At 44.8% G+C, this 14232-nt stretch overlaps 2 protein-coding genes across 2 annotated transcripts in view; both read left to right on the top strand.

Annotated features, from left to right (window-relative positions):
* The window catches only part of LOC123464538 (ATP-binding cassette sub-family C member 4-like), a gene marked incomplete at its 5' end in the record, with an annotated part of 335503 nt that overhangs the window by 171970 nt on the left and 149301 nt on the right, over positions 1 to 14232 (top strand).
* The window catches only part of LOC123464837 (ATP-binding cassette sub-family C member 4-like), a 152740-nt gene continuing 143121 nt past the window's right edge, over positions 4614 to 14232 (top strand). Inside the window, 3 exon segments of the mRNA XM_045162479.1 lie at positions 4614 to 4711; positions 10814 to 10924; positions 11464 to 11584. Coding sequence (XP_045018414.1) covers positions 4638 to 4711; positions 10814 to 10924; positions 11464 to 11584 — 306 coding nt within the window. The 5' untranslated portion in view covers positions 4614 to 4637.

Raw genomic sequence — 14232 nt, 5'->3', positions numbered from 1 at the left:
AAGAAGATGAACATTTTTAAAGCTCTTAATAGATATTGTCAGATTATGTTCTGAAAAGGCTTTTCTAATTAGAGTTTACCAATAGTAGATTACAGTGCCTATCACACTTTCATTAGCGTGGGCTATTCTGGTTTTTAAGTTGCTAATTTAATAGGTGAGAATGAATATATGTTATATTATTTGTATTTTTTTTTGCTGCAATTTTCTTTTTACCTATTCCTTTTCTAGATTGTGAGCCTAATGAAAGCGGGGTTTTCATCTTTTTAGGTATATTATTTTCTAAGGACACCCTTATCAACTCTTAGCAGTTTCACTGATAGAGTTTTGATATGAGTCTGCAAGCAATTGACTTATTTTGGTCTCTGTGCCGTCAACCTCTCTGCTTGTGATAATCTGTGTTTGCAGGTTCTCCCTAGTGCTAGCATCATCCCTTCAGCTCCACCTCAGATCATCAGGCATTGGATTCTCATAAGGAGTGTGCAACCAAGATTCCTTACATGGGCAGTTCACAATAAGGTTTATGCTTCTGTGAGAATCTAATGATGCTGCTAATCTGACAGGAGGTGGAGCTCAGGTGGTAATGCGAGTGATGAGTGGAGTGGCTGTAAATACTGATCAAGCTTCTCTCCCTTGCCCATCACTCACCTCTTACTATGTGGCCTGGTTACTAACAGGCCACAGACCAGTGGTTGAGGACCCCTTCTGTAGACCATATAATAATTTATAGTTTGCACAGATACAGATTTCCACCATGTATCCCAGAGGTTTGTTTGGAAATGAATCATCAAGTCCAAGAAGATTGAATCTCTCCTTAGATATTGCTTTGTCCTCCTCGCTAGAGTCAATGGCTGCCTTCATTAACTCGCATAATATATTCAATGTTCATCTGCTTTGTGGCATACATCAGTGTATCTATATTGACAAATAATATCCTATTGCATATAATTCCAGATTTCATTTACCCATTCATAAGGTGGTGTACACTTGCTCCCTTCCAACCTTAAAACCTTTATCTTTTTATAAATAATGGTGTTATAACATTTGTAACTAAGTTTTCAAGTGCACATATGTTTTCAATTATCTTGGATAGATAACTATGAGAAGAATTGCTGGGTTATGTGGTAAGTTTGTGGTTGTACCATTTTATATTCCAACCAGCAGTATATGAGGATTCCAGTTTCTCTGCATCCTCTCCATCACTTGTTATTGCTCATTTAGTTGTAGTATTGAGCCATTTCAGATCAGTAAACAAGTGCAGATAGAGGTCTTATGACATCTCCCCTGTTTGTAAGCTCTGTGTCTGGCCTAGTGTTCCTGCACCTGAAAGGCATTCACCGAACATCTGTTCAAAACAAAGTTTTATTTGTATGTTTGTTTTAGGTTTTAGTTTTTAGAAAATGCTTTCACAAATCCTGAGGCTCACAGTAACCCTGTAGGAAGGAGGATGAGTGAAGGATCTGGTCCCCTGGCTCTAGAGCCACTCTTCTCTGAACAATTTAACACTGGATTTCAATATTTCTTCTAAACATCATATTAGTTTATGTTCAGAAAAGAATGCTAAGAAGTTTCAAAAAACTCTTAGTTTAAAAAAATACAGCAAAAGCTGAAGGGACTGAGTCTATTTGACAGTTTGGAGATGACAACTATGGTCCTGAGATAGTTGGAACTGAAGAGAACAGCCTGGGGAACTGGGAAAAGGGAAGTTACCAGACTCCCAACTTCAGCAAGCAGTTTCTTCATCTTTGAAGTAGAACTAGTAGCTGAACATTTATAGGGATAAAAAAATGTAGAGAATTTCAAAGACAACTGGAAATTAGGTGAGGAGTGATTATTTAGATTGCATTATCTGAGAAAGAGTTAACACCAGGAAGACTGGTAATTGAAAACTGACAATTTTCAGCTCTGTATTCCTTTTTACAATAGAAAATTTCAAACATGCACAAAATATCAAGAAAGTAGTATAATAAACCACCATCATGCCCATCAATAGAAAATAATCAACACATTTCCATTGTTACATGTTTGAGTTATAAAAATGTTTTAATACATTATTTCTTTAAAATTGATTTCTCTTCCAGCTCTATTGAGGTCTAATTGACAATCAAAAATTTTATATATTTAGATGTACAACTTCATGACTTGACATACATATACACTGTGAAATGCTCATCATACCAAGCCAGTCAATATATCTTTCACTTCACATCTTAATCATTTAGATTTTTTTCTCTCTTATATGTTGAGAACCCCCAAGCTCTACTCTCTCAGCAAATGAAAAGGACACAGTACAGCACTGTCAACTGTAGCCACATTGCCATGCCCTAGTTCTGCAGGACATATTCATCTTGCATAACTGAAGCTGCTGCTGCTGCTAAGTCGCTTCAGTCGTGTCCGACTCTCTGCGACCCCATAGATGGCAGCCCACCAGGCTCCCCCCGTCCCTGGGATTCTCCAGGCAAGAACACTGGAGTGGGTTGCTGTTTCCTTATCCAATGCATGAAAGTGAAAAGTGAAAGAGAAATCACTCAGTCGTGTCCGACTCTTAGTGACCCCATGGACTGCAGCACACCAAGCTCCTCTGTCCATGGGATTTTCCAGGCAAGAGTACTGGAGTGGGGTGCCATTGCCTTCTCTGATAACTGAAGCTAAAAGACATTATTAATAACACCATTTTAGCTATAGTACATGGGAAATTATCAAAGAATAATGAGGTGATCTTGTTATAAGCCCCACAGACTTGATCTTTCTTCATTTAGAATGAAAGGGAAGAAAACTGGCTGAGCTGGTAAGACATCTACACAAATAACTTACCACTTATGAGTGAGGTCCCAAGATTTTGTTCTCAGTCCTATAGTCATTGATTCATTCAGATGGCATATTCTTGGCATTTTTCACACACTGACCATCCACCAGTGAGTCAGTCATGCTGGCCTTGGACTTGAATCCAAATCAAGATTTATCATTTACTGATTTGAAGACCCTGGAGAAGTGCTGTCTTTGAGCCTCATTTTTCTCATCTGTAAAATAGAGATAGCATCTCCTTGAATAGGGCACTGTTTGAGTTAAAAATGAAGTAAGTTCCCCACAAATGCACATAACCGGTATTCTATAACACATGCCACTGTTACTCTGCTAGGCAGGCCCTGAGCTCATGATGAAAGATATAAGGCAATCTCTCTGTCCCAAATTCCCCTTGTAGGAGGGCAGCAAAAAACTCACAGGAGTCCCCCCGAAACGTAACCTGTGAGATGCAAGACATCTCACATGTTGTGGAGGTCTCCAATGACTGCATGAATTCATCTTTAGAAATCATTTGAAGTTTTCCAATCTTCTGTTTCATTTCTCTAAGTCCTGCAGCTCTATAACCATAATCTGTGCTAAACCCTGTTGTTAGCCTTCATCAAATGTTTGCTGCCTGGTTTGTATTGGCCAAACAAACGTCTTGTGCCCATTGTACATTGAGGCGAAACAAACTGAAACGTTGGGAGTTCTGAGCAAAGAAAGGTTCAGTGCAAGGATCAAGCAAGCAGTACAGGATGTTCATGCTCAGAAGGCTGGAACTCCTCAGTGGATTTCGGGGGAGGATTTTTAAAGGCAAGCCGAGGGAGAGAGTCCAGCGTATTTGATTAGCTCATGCACTATTCTGCTTGATGTTGAGGAGCAAGGTGATGTAACAGGGGTTATCATCATAAATCCTTAGGTTCCACTTTATCCTTGTCATCATGCAGTTAACTTCTTCCACCTGGTGGACTTTTTAGCATCTGTGAGACAACTCAGGAATGTGCACCAGATCCTGTTATAAAGATTCTGTGACTGCTATATGGCTAATCTATTGTTGAAGTTTTTTTGTTATTACATCTTCACATTCTTCCAGTCATCCTTGAGCCAGTGTTTTGTGACTCAGAGGAGGCCTGGGTGAAGCTTTTCTACAAACAAGAGACAGGCAGAGGGCATGGGGTGGGATCTATTCCAGGAAGGCCCCACAGGGTCCTGCTCCATTCCAGTTGGAGACCTTCCCACAGCGCCCTGTTTGATCCTGATGAGGGCAGCGTGCCCAGAGGGTGGGCTGCTATCTCCTTCTGCCAGCTTTCTCAGGGTTTCCTCTGCAGCGCATGGGCAGCCACTGAGCAGCAGAGATGCGCAGGGCCTGAGCCTCCTGTCTCCACCTTCTGGGTGAGTGCCTGGACTCAGAGCAGGAACTTCTCCAGAGTCTGCAGCCAGGGGCTCTCCTGGGAGCCGGGCTGGTTGTGCCCTGCTGTCAGCCTGCCTGCCTGCCTTTATCAAAGAGCTGGTAGCTTTTCCTCCTACCTGCGTGGGGCTTCTGGAAGTGTCTGCCTGGGTGTCTCTTGGCCCTGCAGCCCCACATGTGGCATGCTGCATCCATACTAGGCCTATGGCAGCAGCTGCACACAGCGAGTGCCTGAAAGGTGGATCCTGGAGGCTTCTAAGTCTTGGGAGGTGGGACCTGGCACACAAAGGGCACTCCACTCTCAGAAGCAGGTGTTCTCAGGCTCTGGCCCAATGGACCTGTGGGGCAGCCAGTCTCCAGAATCCCTGCCGGCACCTCCAGGAGCAGCAGGAGCCCCACCACCTCCTGAGCAGGGCGACCCCGGTCTGTGTCCGCCTTGGCCAGCAAGATGCTGCCCGTGTCCCCGGAGGTGAAGACCAACCCGCTGCAGAAGGCGAACTTCTGCTCTCGTCTGTTTGTCTGGTAAGTGCCCCATCTGAGCTGTGACAATCTGCCACGGGTACATGCCTGACACTGCTGGCTTCTGTTGGGGACCAAGGGACAAGGAGAGGGTGCGCTCAGGACTGGTGGCAGTAGGAGTGGGAGGAGGACCCAGGGACCTAGTGTCCACCTTATCCAGCTGCCTCAGAACCACTCAGCAATTCACTGTCAGTTCTGAAAGAAGCTGCAACTTTCTCCCCAAGCAAGCAGCTTATGAACAACTTTATCTAATCAGTACACTGCCCCTTTGCCATCTCCCAATAATGTCCCCACCCTGCCCCATGTTCCTTAGGTGAAGATCTGATTTCCAGCTGCCCTGGACTCCCTCTCTCCCCCTGTCTGTGACCATGTCTTTCTTTTTCTCCCTGACTCCCTCCCTGTGTGGTCGACTGTTTGTCCTGGTACCTATTTGGGCCAAATTCACATGCGTACAAAACACAATTGTTTTTTTATGAAATGAATGGGAGCACCATTCTGGAACAACTTTTGCTTTTTCCTGGAACACACAGCCAGGAGCAGAGTGTCTATTTGACCACAGCCCCTTCCCCTATTGCAAATATCTCCACTTCCACCTTTGAGGACCAAACCCTGGGGATGGGGTCCCTGAAATCTGTGGGGTCTTATCCAGATCTCTAGCTCAGAGAAGCAGTGCATGGTCTTGATGTAGGTGCTCCTGCCCAGGAGTCCTATGGTCCAGAAACTACTTATCCAGAGATCTGGATAAGTCCTAGAGTCTTATCCAGATCTCTAGCTCAGAGAAGCAGTGCATGGTTTTGATGCAGGTGCTCCTGCCCAGGAGTCCTATGGTCCTTGAGCTGGGAGGAAACACACTGATGAAAAATGCTGCAGAGAGCTGAAGCTCTTAAATGAAGTCTTCATCTAATAGCTGGGACTACAGAAAGGCAGGACTGAACCTTTGGACTTTAATCACACTTGTGTGATTATTAGGTCTTGTGTTTCTCGACCCTAACCCATTCATCTTTTCCACAAATTCTGATACTTCTTTTATGCGATAGCATAGGGGATCTCCAGGACGATGGCAGCTCCTATTCTTGTTTTGAGGGTGGTATATTCAGATTATGTGGCTACATATCTTGGCTATTTGATGGCCCTTAAGGAAAGAGGGTCCTAGAAGAAGGAATCAGTGTGCGGTTACCATAAATAATAGCAAAATAGACAAATGTATCCTTAACTTCAGGTAGGGCAAGAAACTCTCAAAGCACATTCTGCTTGTTGATTTTGAAAATGTATGTGCCAGATGGCTAACAAACACATGAAAAGATGCTCAACATCAGTCATTATCAGAGAAATGCAAATCAAAACCACTTTGAGGTACCATTTCACACCAGTCAGAATGGATGCGATCCAAAACTCTACAAGCAATAAATGCTGGAGAGGGTGTGGAGAAAAGGAAACACTCTTACATTGTTGGTGGGAATGCAAACTAGTACAGCCACTATGGAAAACAGTGTGGAGATTCCTTAAAAAACTAGAAATAGAACTGCCTTATGATCCAGCAATCCCACCGCTGGGCATACACACTGAGGAAACCAGAAGGGAAAGAGATACATGTACCCCAGTGTTCATAGCAGCACTCTTTATAATAGCCAGGACATGGAAGCAACCTAAATGTCCATCAGCAGATGAATGGATAAGAAAGCTGTGGTACATATACACAATGGAGTATTACTCAGCCATTAAAAAGAATGCATTTGAATCAGTTCTAATGAGGTGGATGAAACTGGAGCCTATTATACAGAGTGAAGTAAGCCAGAAAGAAAAACACCAATACAGTATACTAATGCATATATATGGAATTTAGAAAGATGGTAACAATAACCCTGTATACGAGACAGCAAAAGAGACACTGATGTATAGAACAGTCTTATGGACTCTGTGGGAGAGGGAGAGGATGGGAAGATTTGGGAGAATGACATTGCAACATGTATAATATCATGTATGAAATGAGTCGCCAGTCCAGGTTCGATGCACTATACTGGATGCTTGGGGCTGGTGCATTGGGACGACCCAGAGGGATGGTATGGGGAGGGAGGAGGGTTCAGGATGGGGAACACATGTATACCTGTGGTGGATTCATTTTGATATTTGGGAGAACCAATACAATATTGTAAAGTTTAAAAATAAAATTTGAAAAAAAAAGAAAATGTATGTGCATAGAAATGGAAGGTGGAGACTTTGATTTTGGTTGGCACCCATTTCCAGTTTTCCTGCTGGAGAGGAAGTAGCCTCTTATTTCACACTTGAAGACACTGAAGCATAGAGGTTGAGTGAGTTTCCTACCATCACACAGATATTAAGTGGTGGAATGGGATCTCAAGCCAGGCAGTCTGGCTCTGGAATGTATGTGTCTTGTGTATGTAACTGCTGTGCTTGTCACAGAATCGGTTGCCTGGACTTGTGCCAGGGTCCTAGCCCAGGCTGAGGCCCCTTATCATGACTGGGGAGGTTCTTTCTCCACTCAGATTCCCACAACCAATAAGTAAACTGATGGTGAAACTGGTAGAGCACAAGCTTTACTCAGTGACCAAAGAATGGGAAATAGAGACTTAGTTTGCAAGTCAACCGTCTCAGCCCAATTTGGGCTGAGGCGCTGTAAATACAGGAGGGTTGAAGCAAATGGAAGGGAATCAGGTTAAGAGAGGGAGGAATATTCAAGGCTTATGCAAGAACGGGGTGTGATTTGGACTTGAAATTAAGACAACACTCCTTTTTAGTCCTTGTATGAGCTCTTTACTTTGTTGTCATTTTTTTTGTTTTGTTTTGTTTTTTGGTCTGACTGTGCGATCCCATAGATGGCAGCTGTTGCTGCTGCTGCTGCTGCTGCTAAGTCGCTTCAGTCGTGTCCGACTCTGTGCGATCCCATAGACAGCAGCTAGCCACTGTCAACTGTAGTGGTCCTGGTGGGTGTGTCATTTAGCAGGCTAATATATTACAGTGAATGCATAATGATGCTCTATGTCTACTGGAGGTTAGGTCTTCTACCATTTGGGTCCTGGCTAGTTCTAATCAGTTCTTACTTTTCTCTTTCCTTTTATGCTTGAGTCTGAAACTCAGTTAAGAGCAGTTGGTTTCCACTTGAGAAAGGGGCAGGGATATAATTCTGGGACAAGAGCCTTTCCTTTTTACTGCTCCTCATTCCTGAGGGGCTCTGAAGGGGCAAAGGTTGGTCTTCTGATACCACTTCCTGCTGAACATGGGTGTTGTCATATGTTGGGTTAGAGGAGCAGATTTTTTTCTGATTCAACCAAAATGAAACCGATTCTTACCAAGCTAGAGTCCCAGTTTCCCACAGTCCTGGGTAAAGACCATCTGCAGCTTGATTGTCTCAGTTCTCTAAGAGATAAAACTAGTGAGACAATTGAGGAATTGTGGACCAAAGAGCAAGAGAAGGAGAGTAACTGTAGGGGTTCTAAGAATGGCCTTAGAAGCCCAGGGAAGCTGGTAATCCTTCTTTTGGAACTGTCACAAATTTGTTCAGTCAGGCCATTCTTGTTCTGAGTATTTAGCCAAGTGGCCTGTCTATTTAAAAAAAATATATACATATATATATATATTGGAGTTTAGTTGATTTATAATGTTGTGTTAGTTTCAGAACAGAAAATGTGTGGCAAAACTAATACAATTATGTAAAGTTTAAAAATAAAATAAAATTTAAAAAAGAAAGAAAAAAAAAGAAAAGTAAATCAATTATACATATATCTACTTTTTAAAAAATATTATTTTCTTAAAAAAAGAAAAAAGTATAAAGGTTATTACAGAGTATTGAGTAGAGTTCCCTCTGCTATACATTAGGTTCTTATTGCTTATCTATTTTATATATGCTTCCCTGGTGACTCAGACAGTAGAGAATCCAGCTGCAATGCAGGAGACCTGGGTTAGATCCCTGGGTTGGGAAGATCCCCTGGAGAAGGAAATGGCAACCCACTCTGGTATTCTTGCCTGGATAATCCTATGGACAGAGGAGATTAGTGGGCTACAGTTCATGGGGTCACAAAGAGTTGGACATGAATATAGTAGTTTATATATGTCCATCTGAGTCTCCCAATTTGTCCCTTCCTTCCCTTACCCCCTGGTAACAGTAAGTTCATTTTCTACATCTGTAACTCTCTTTCTATTTGGTAGGTAAGTTCATCTGTACCATTTTTTAAAGATTCCATGTATAAGTGATACCATATGATATTTGCTTTGTCTGCAAGTGGCTTTCTCTGGCAGTTGGGATGCCCTCTCTTCTATCTGACCACTCATATTAACATAGAAGCAACAGGAAATGGTTGCTGGGGCACAGGTCCCCCCTTGATCAGCCAGCAGGTAATCAAGAGCTTTGTAGAGGTCAAGTGTCATGTGGGCCAGAAGGTCCAGTGAGATTTTATAATTCTAAGGTTAGAACTGGGTCCTCTACTTACCTAGGCCAGTCTGACTTTTTTTTTTTTAATGGTTATGGTATTATAAATTGTTTCTAGTTCTAGGCTCATCAGGGATCCTACAAGAGAGACAACTGCTATTACCAGTCCAGCTCCCCTCCTGACTAGATGAATGGCCCTCTTTGATTCACAGGTTAATTAAAATCTGAATGTAACCTTGATCTAGGTGTGAACCACCTATAGCCCAGTGTCCCCTGGTAGAGTTTTCTTGGAGACAGTTGATGGCCCAACATGGTTGGCCTTTGTCACAGGGGCCTCAAGGAATAAACATCCCACAGGGGTGCACACACTGTTTTTGGGTTTTCTTGAGTCATGTTTAGGCTCATGGTGGCACCCTTCCATCCAGGGTACTCACTGTATAACCAGTCCCCTCCATGTTTGGTATGATCCTGTCCCCAGAGTCCTTAAGCATGATAACTATCTAGAGTAGGCCATGCCTGTAGGTGGAAGGCTCATAGTGAATGGTTGGTTGGACCCCCAGAAGACAGGGATTTGACTAACACATAGGCCTTTGCAGGGGTGTGGTGGCAGTGGGGGCAACCTTGATGTCCCCGGGCAGAAGCCTGAGCATGGAGGAATTAAACCACTGTAGGTTAGTGATGCTATCAGCTGTTAGTGGAGTTCCCTGAAAGTCTGGCAGGCTGTATTTATTCCCCGACTGAGGCTGATGGTGACAGATCCAACAGTCAGTAAAATTCCAGCCCTTTTAGATGTTTGAATGTTACTTTTTAAAATAAATGAATCTGCCAGGGAGTGATACCAAGGAGGACCATAGGAAGAATCAACTGTGCATTTTACCTGGGAAGGTGTTACTTATCTTTAGAATGACTTCAGGAAGTTGGGGTCAGAAAGAGGCTCACATGAGTGTTCTGGCTGAGGGGAGGCTGACAGGACTGTAAGGAGGTCAGGAACCAGAGCCTTTTAGACTCAGGGTGTTGTGTCCATATGATAATTCCCTGTAAAAACTCCTCTGTGTTGACAGCTGATCTAAGGAGATCTTGACCTCAAGGTTGAAACTGCTTTGAATATGACTGGTGCTAAGATACTTCAGTTGTATCTGACTCTTTGAGAACCCATGGATTGTAGCCACCAGGCTCCCCTGTCCATGGGATTTTCCAGGCATGAATACTGGAGTGGGTTACCATTTCCTTCTCCAGGGGATCTTCCAAACCTAGGGATCGAACCAGCATCTCTTATGTCTCCTGCATTAGCAGACAGGTTCTTTACCACTAGCACCATGTAGGTATCCTTGAATCGATACAGTTCAGAAGATTTAAGTTCTCAGTAATATAGAAACATATCTGCAGCCTTACCCACAATGGCCATGCGGCTCTATTCTGCTTGCCTAAAAAACTGTTACTTTATTTTCATTTATAGATATATTTTTTCATTAATAATTAAAGCAGATGTACAGTGTATGTTCCGTAGGCCACAAACAGCCTGCTTTTAAGTTATACCATGTATAAGCCAGCATGACTTTCCTATACCTAGAATGTATGTGTGTAAGCACATGTCTAAATTCCCCCTGTATCTTTATATATTTAAAATGTAGACTTCTTTTTTAACAATGTCCATGAATGTAGGTTTCTAATTAGAGATGTGTAATTTGGATATATGTCACTCTCTTTTTCTTGTTTAACAGGTGGATAAACCGCTTGTTTAAAATTGGTCACAAACGGAAATTAGAACCAGATGACATGTACTCGGTGCTTCCAGAATATCGCTGCCAGCACCTTGGAGAAGAGCTGCAAGGGTGAGCATAGACATCAGGGAGAAGGGGAAGAAGAGCGAGAATTTTCACCTGAGGCTAAAGGTTTGGGGATGCTTTGCCTTCCTCTGGGTTCTTCTGAGTCTCTTCCCCTGACTCTGCAGGCTCACACCCTCAGGCTGACCCCGGGCTTAGCCCACTTTGGAGGCTTGGGGAGCCCTGGTTCCCTGTGCATCTTTGGATATGGAGGGAGCCCACAGCCAAGGCCCTGGAGGCCGAGCTCTGTCCCTGGAGGTGGGGTCCCTGGAGGAGGGTGTCTGTCCTCTTCAGCTGTTCATTACCTGTGAATCCAGCAAATCTTGGCAGGAACTTGTTTCCAGAATCTGGAACTTTTCCCTCAAGGCCTGTTTCTCTGGTGCTTCAGAGTCTGCACCGCTCATCTTTCAGGAGACCTGTGAGCAGGTAGCCAACATCTATTGCGCAGCCGCAGAGCACCCTGTAGTACAGGCTCGTCTCCCATTCCGCCCCGCCCCCTTTCCCCTTTGGTGGACACGCTGTTTAGTGTGCTTTGTTTCTCATCACAGGCACTGGGATCAAGAAGTGTTGAGAGGCCAGAAGGATGCACAGGAGCCCTCTTTAGTGAAAGCAATCATAAAGTGTTACTGGAAATCCTATTTAATTTGCGGAATGTTTACATTTCTGGAGGTAAAAGATTTTTATACTGTGCACTGCTTTTTGGTGTATGTATCTCAGTATTGAGATGAACAGGACAGGTAGGGAGAGAGGCCAGTGGTCTAAGGTATAAGGATAAACCCTCTAGGAAACATAATAGAGCTCAGAGATTGTATTTATCTTTAGAATGGGCAAGGGCTGGACTCCAGGGGTTACTATTTTTCTTTTAACTGATTAAAACAGTATTGTGGAAGGATGGACTTGAAATAAAAGACATTTTATATTATGTTAGAAAGTTCCTGGTTCTCAGTATAAATGCTGACTGATCTTTGACCAAAAGAAGATTCCAGCAGCCTCAGGCAATATGTGCCCTGTGATTTAGAGGAAGGTAATTTGGACATGAGCCCAGAATAACATACATTTTTATGGCACTCTTGTTATAGTTTAACAAGGTAAAAATTGTTACCTTGACCAGGTCACATCTGATAAATGCTTTTCTAAGAAGATACCATCGTCTTTCCTCTTCCAGGGGAACAGAACCCAGGGCCCCGCATCTGGCCTGTAGCCGCCCAGAACTCCTAAGAGTACACCTTGCCCCGGGGTGCCTGCTTCCACGTGGGCTGGCACTGTGAGGAAAGCCCCCGTGGGGAGGAGCTCCAGCTTCACCGTGAATTCTCTGCACCCTCCATGCTGCTTTCTTTCCCTGGTTGGGGGATGGATTCCTGGTTGAAGGGGTATCCTGATAGCATGGCATTGGCAGAGGGTGTAGGAGGGAATGTGCAGGGCAAACCAGAGGCAGAAAGCTGTGAGGTCAATGACCTCCGTGACCCTGAAGATCCTGGGTCAAGATCCCCTAGTGAGACAGTTCAACACGGGACACAGTACCGTCAGCCTCGCTGTTCTGGCTGAGCCTACTGGAGGTCTGCTGCAGACCCCCTTGGGTGCCTCGTGCTCTCCATGGTCCCTTAGTGCTGTCTTAGGGACACGGGCGGCCTGTGAGTGTGTGAAGGCAGGAGGGATGGAAGATGCAGTTGCTGAGAAAGGGGTGTTTTAGGTGCAGAAGGTGTTAGCTGTCCTCAGTCCATTGTGTTGGGGTGAGGTGGGTGGGCCAGGTGGTTTACAGGTAGGTGGCATGGCTCTGGTTTAAAGGCTGTGCTGTCCTGAAGGGCACTGTAGGCAGTGGGCAGCTGGGAAGGTGAAGTCCGCCCCACACAACTGGAGAGACCAGAGAATCCATCAGCTCCCAGGTGACTGGATGGTCTTGGGGGATGGAGTTCTCACTGATGTCAGAAGAGGATTGGTCATTGTGCCAGAGGGTGGGACAGGTGTGTGGGGCAGGGTGCCACCTCTGAGAGGGCACTGACCACCTAGGTACTGCAGTACCTTGTGAAGGACGGCGGGTGGGAGTGGGAGCAGGAGCCTGTCAGGCTGTCCCAGCCCTTCTTTGTCCTGTGTGCAGCTGTTTCAGTGATGGTATTTCCACATAGTCACAGTAAGTCTGTTTGAAATACCAGGTGGCAAGCTGGTGTGGCCTGTTTGTGCAGGATTTCCTGACCTCACACAGTGGAGCTCTCATGAATTCTGCTTATCAGGAAACCCGGGGGCCTCGGTGTCTGCCTGTGGCTCATGCCAGGAGCCTGGTTGGTTGAGTGGCCTCAGGGTTTAATGTTGGATCATATCCTGGATCAGGTCTTTCTCTGCTGTCCCTGGTTCTCTAGTTTCTCTTTGGTGCCAGATGCTAAAGAGTCTTATAGTCAGGTGGGTTCAAAGCACAGTGCATGTGGCTGGGTTTGAACTCAGCTGCTAGTTTGTCTTGCTGTCCTGGACTGTTAGCCCCTTGAGTGGGGTCACTAAGCCTTGGATGGATCCCATCCTAATATGAGTCCTGGGTCTTGGCTGTGGCAGCTCATGGGAGAAGCAGACATAGAGGGAGAGGCCACAGGATCTGGGGTTCTTCCTGAGATGGAATCCTCCCCGCTGTGGTGCTGGGAGTGTTGATTTCAAAGTTGTCCAGCCCCAGGAATACTTCCTGCTAGGGATCCAGGAAGACCAGGCCTGGGGCTGCATAAGGTGCAACTGGTAGAGCCCTGGGCCCTTTCAGGAGGTTGGTTGCTGGGTGGTCATGGTGGAGAAGTGGGGAGTAGAGGACGTAAATTTAGGGGCTCATCTTTGTGGCAGTACTGCTAGCACTAGCAGCAGTGCTAGTTAGTTAATAATTGATTTTATGAAGCAACTTCCCGTGTTGTGATCAATCTATACTGCTTGTTATTCTTTATATTTTACATGGTGGAAATCTAAACTCAGCCCAGGATTTTCTAAAACAAAAGCATGTTTCCTTTTTGATTTATGGCCCTCTTTTAATCCCTCAGGTGCACAGAACGCCCCGTGGATCATCCATGATTGCAAGCAGTGTGGTCTTTCCACCCATAGCACGAGCAGGGCCTCCCAGGTGCTCCTGGCGGCACCAGTGGGAGAAAGCAGGGTGACGCCAGACCAGGGTGAGGCTTTTAGGGTTTTAGGATTTTGAGATATGAAAACCTCTGTCCTATGAGAAGGGCTTCCCTGATAGCTCATCTGGTAAGGAATCTGCCTATAATGAGGGAGACCTGGGTTCAATCCCGGGGTTGGGAACATCCCCTGGACAAGGGAAAGGCTACCCACTCCAGTATTCTGGCCTGGAG

Source organism: Bubalus bubalis, chromosome 13 (assembly GCF_019923935.1).
Source record: "Bubalus bubalis isolate 160015118507 breed Murrah chromosome 13, NDDB_SH_1, whole genome shotgun sequence".
Lineage (NCBI taxonomy): Eukaryota > Metazoa > Chordata > Mammalia > Artiodactyla > Bovidae > Bubalus > Bubalus bubalis.
The sequence above is the reverse complement of the archived record's forward strand: the minus strand, read 5'-3'. Positions and strand labels throughout refer to the sequence as shown.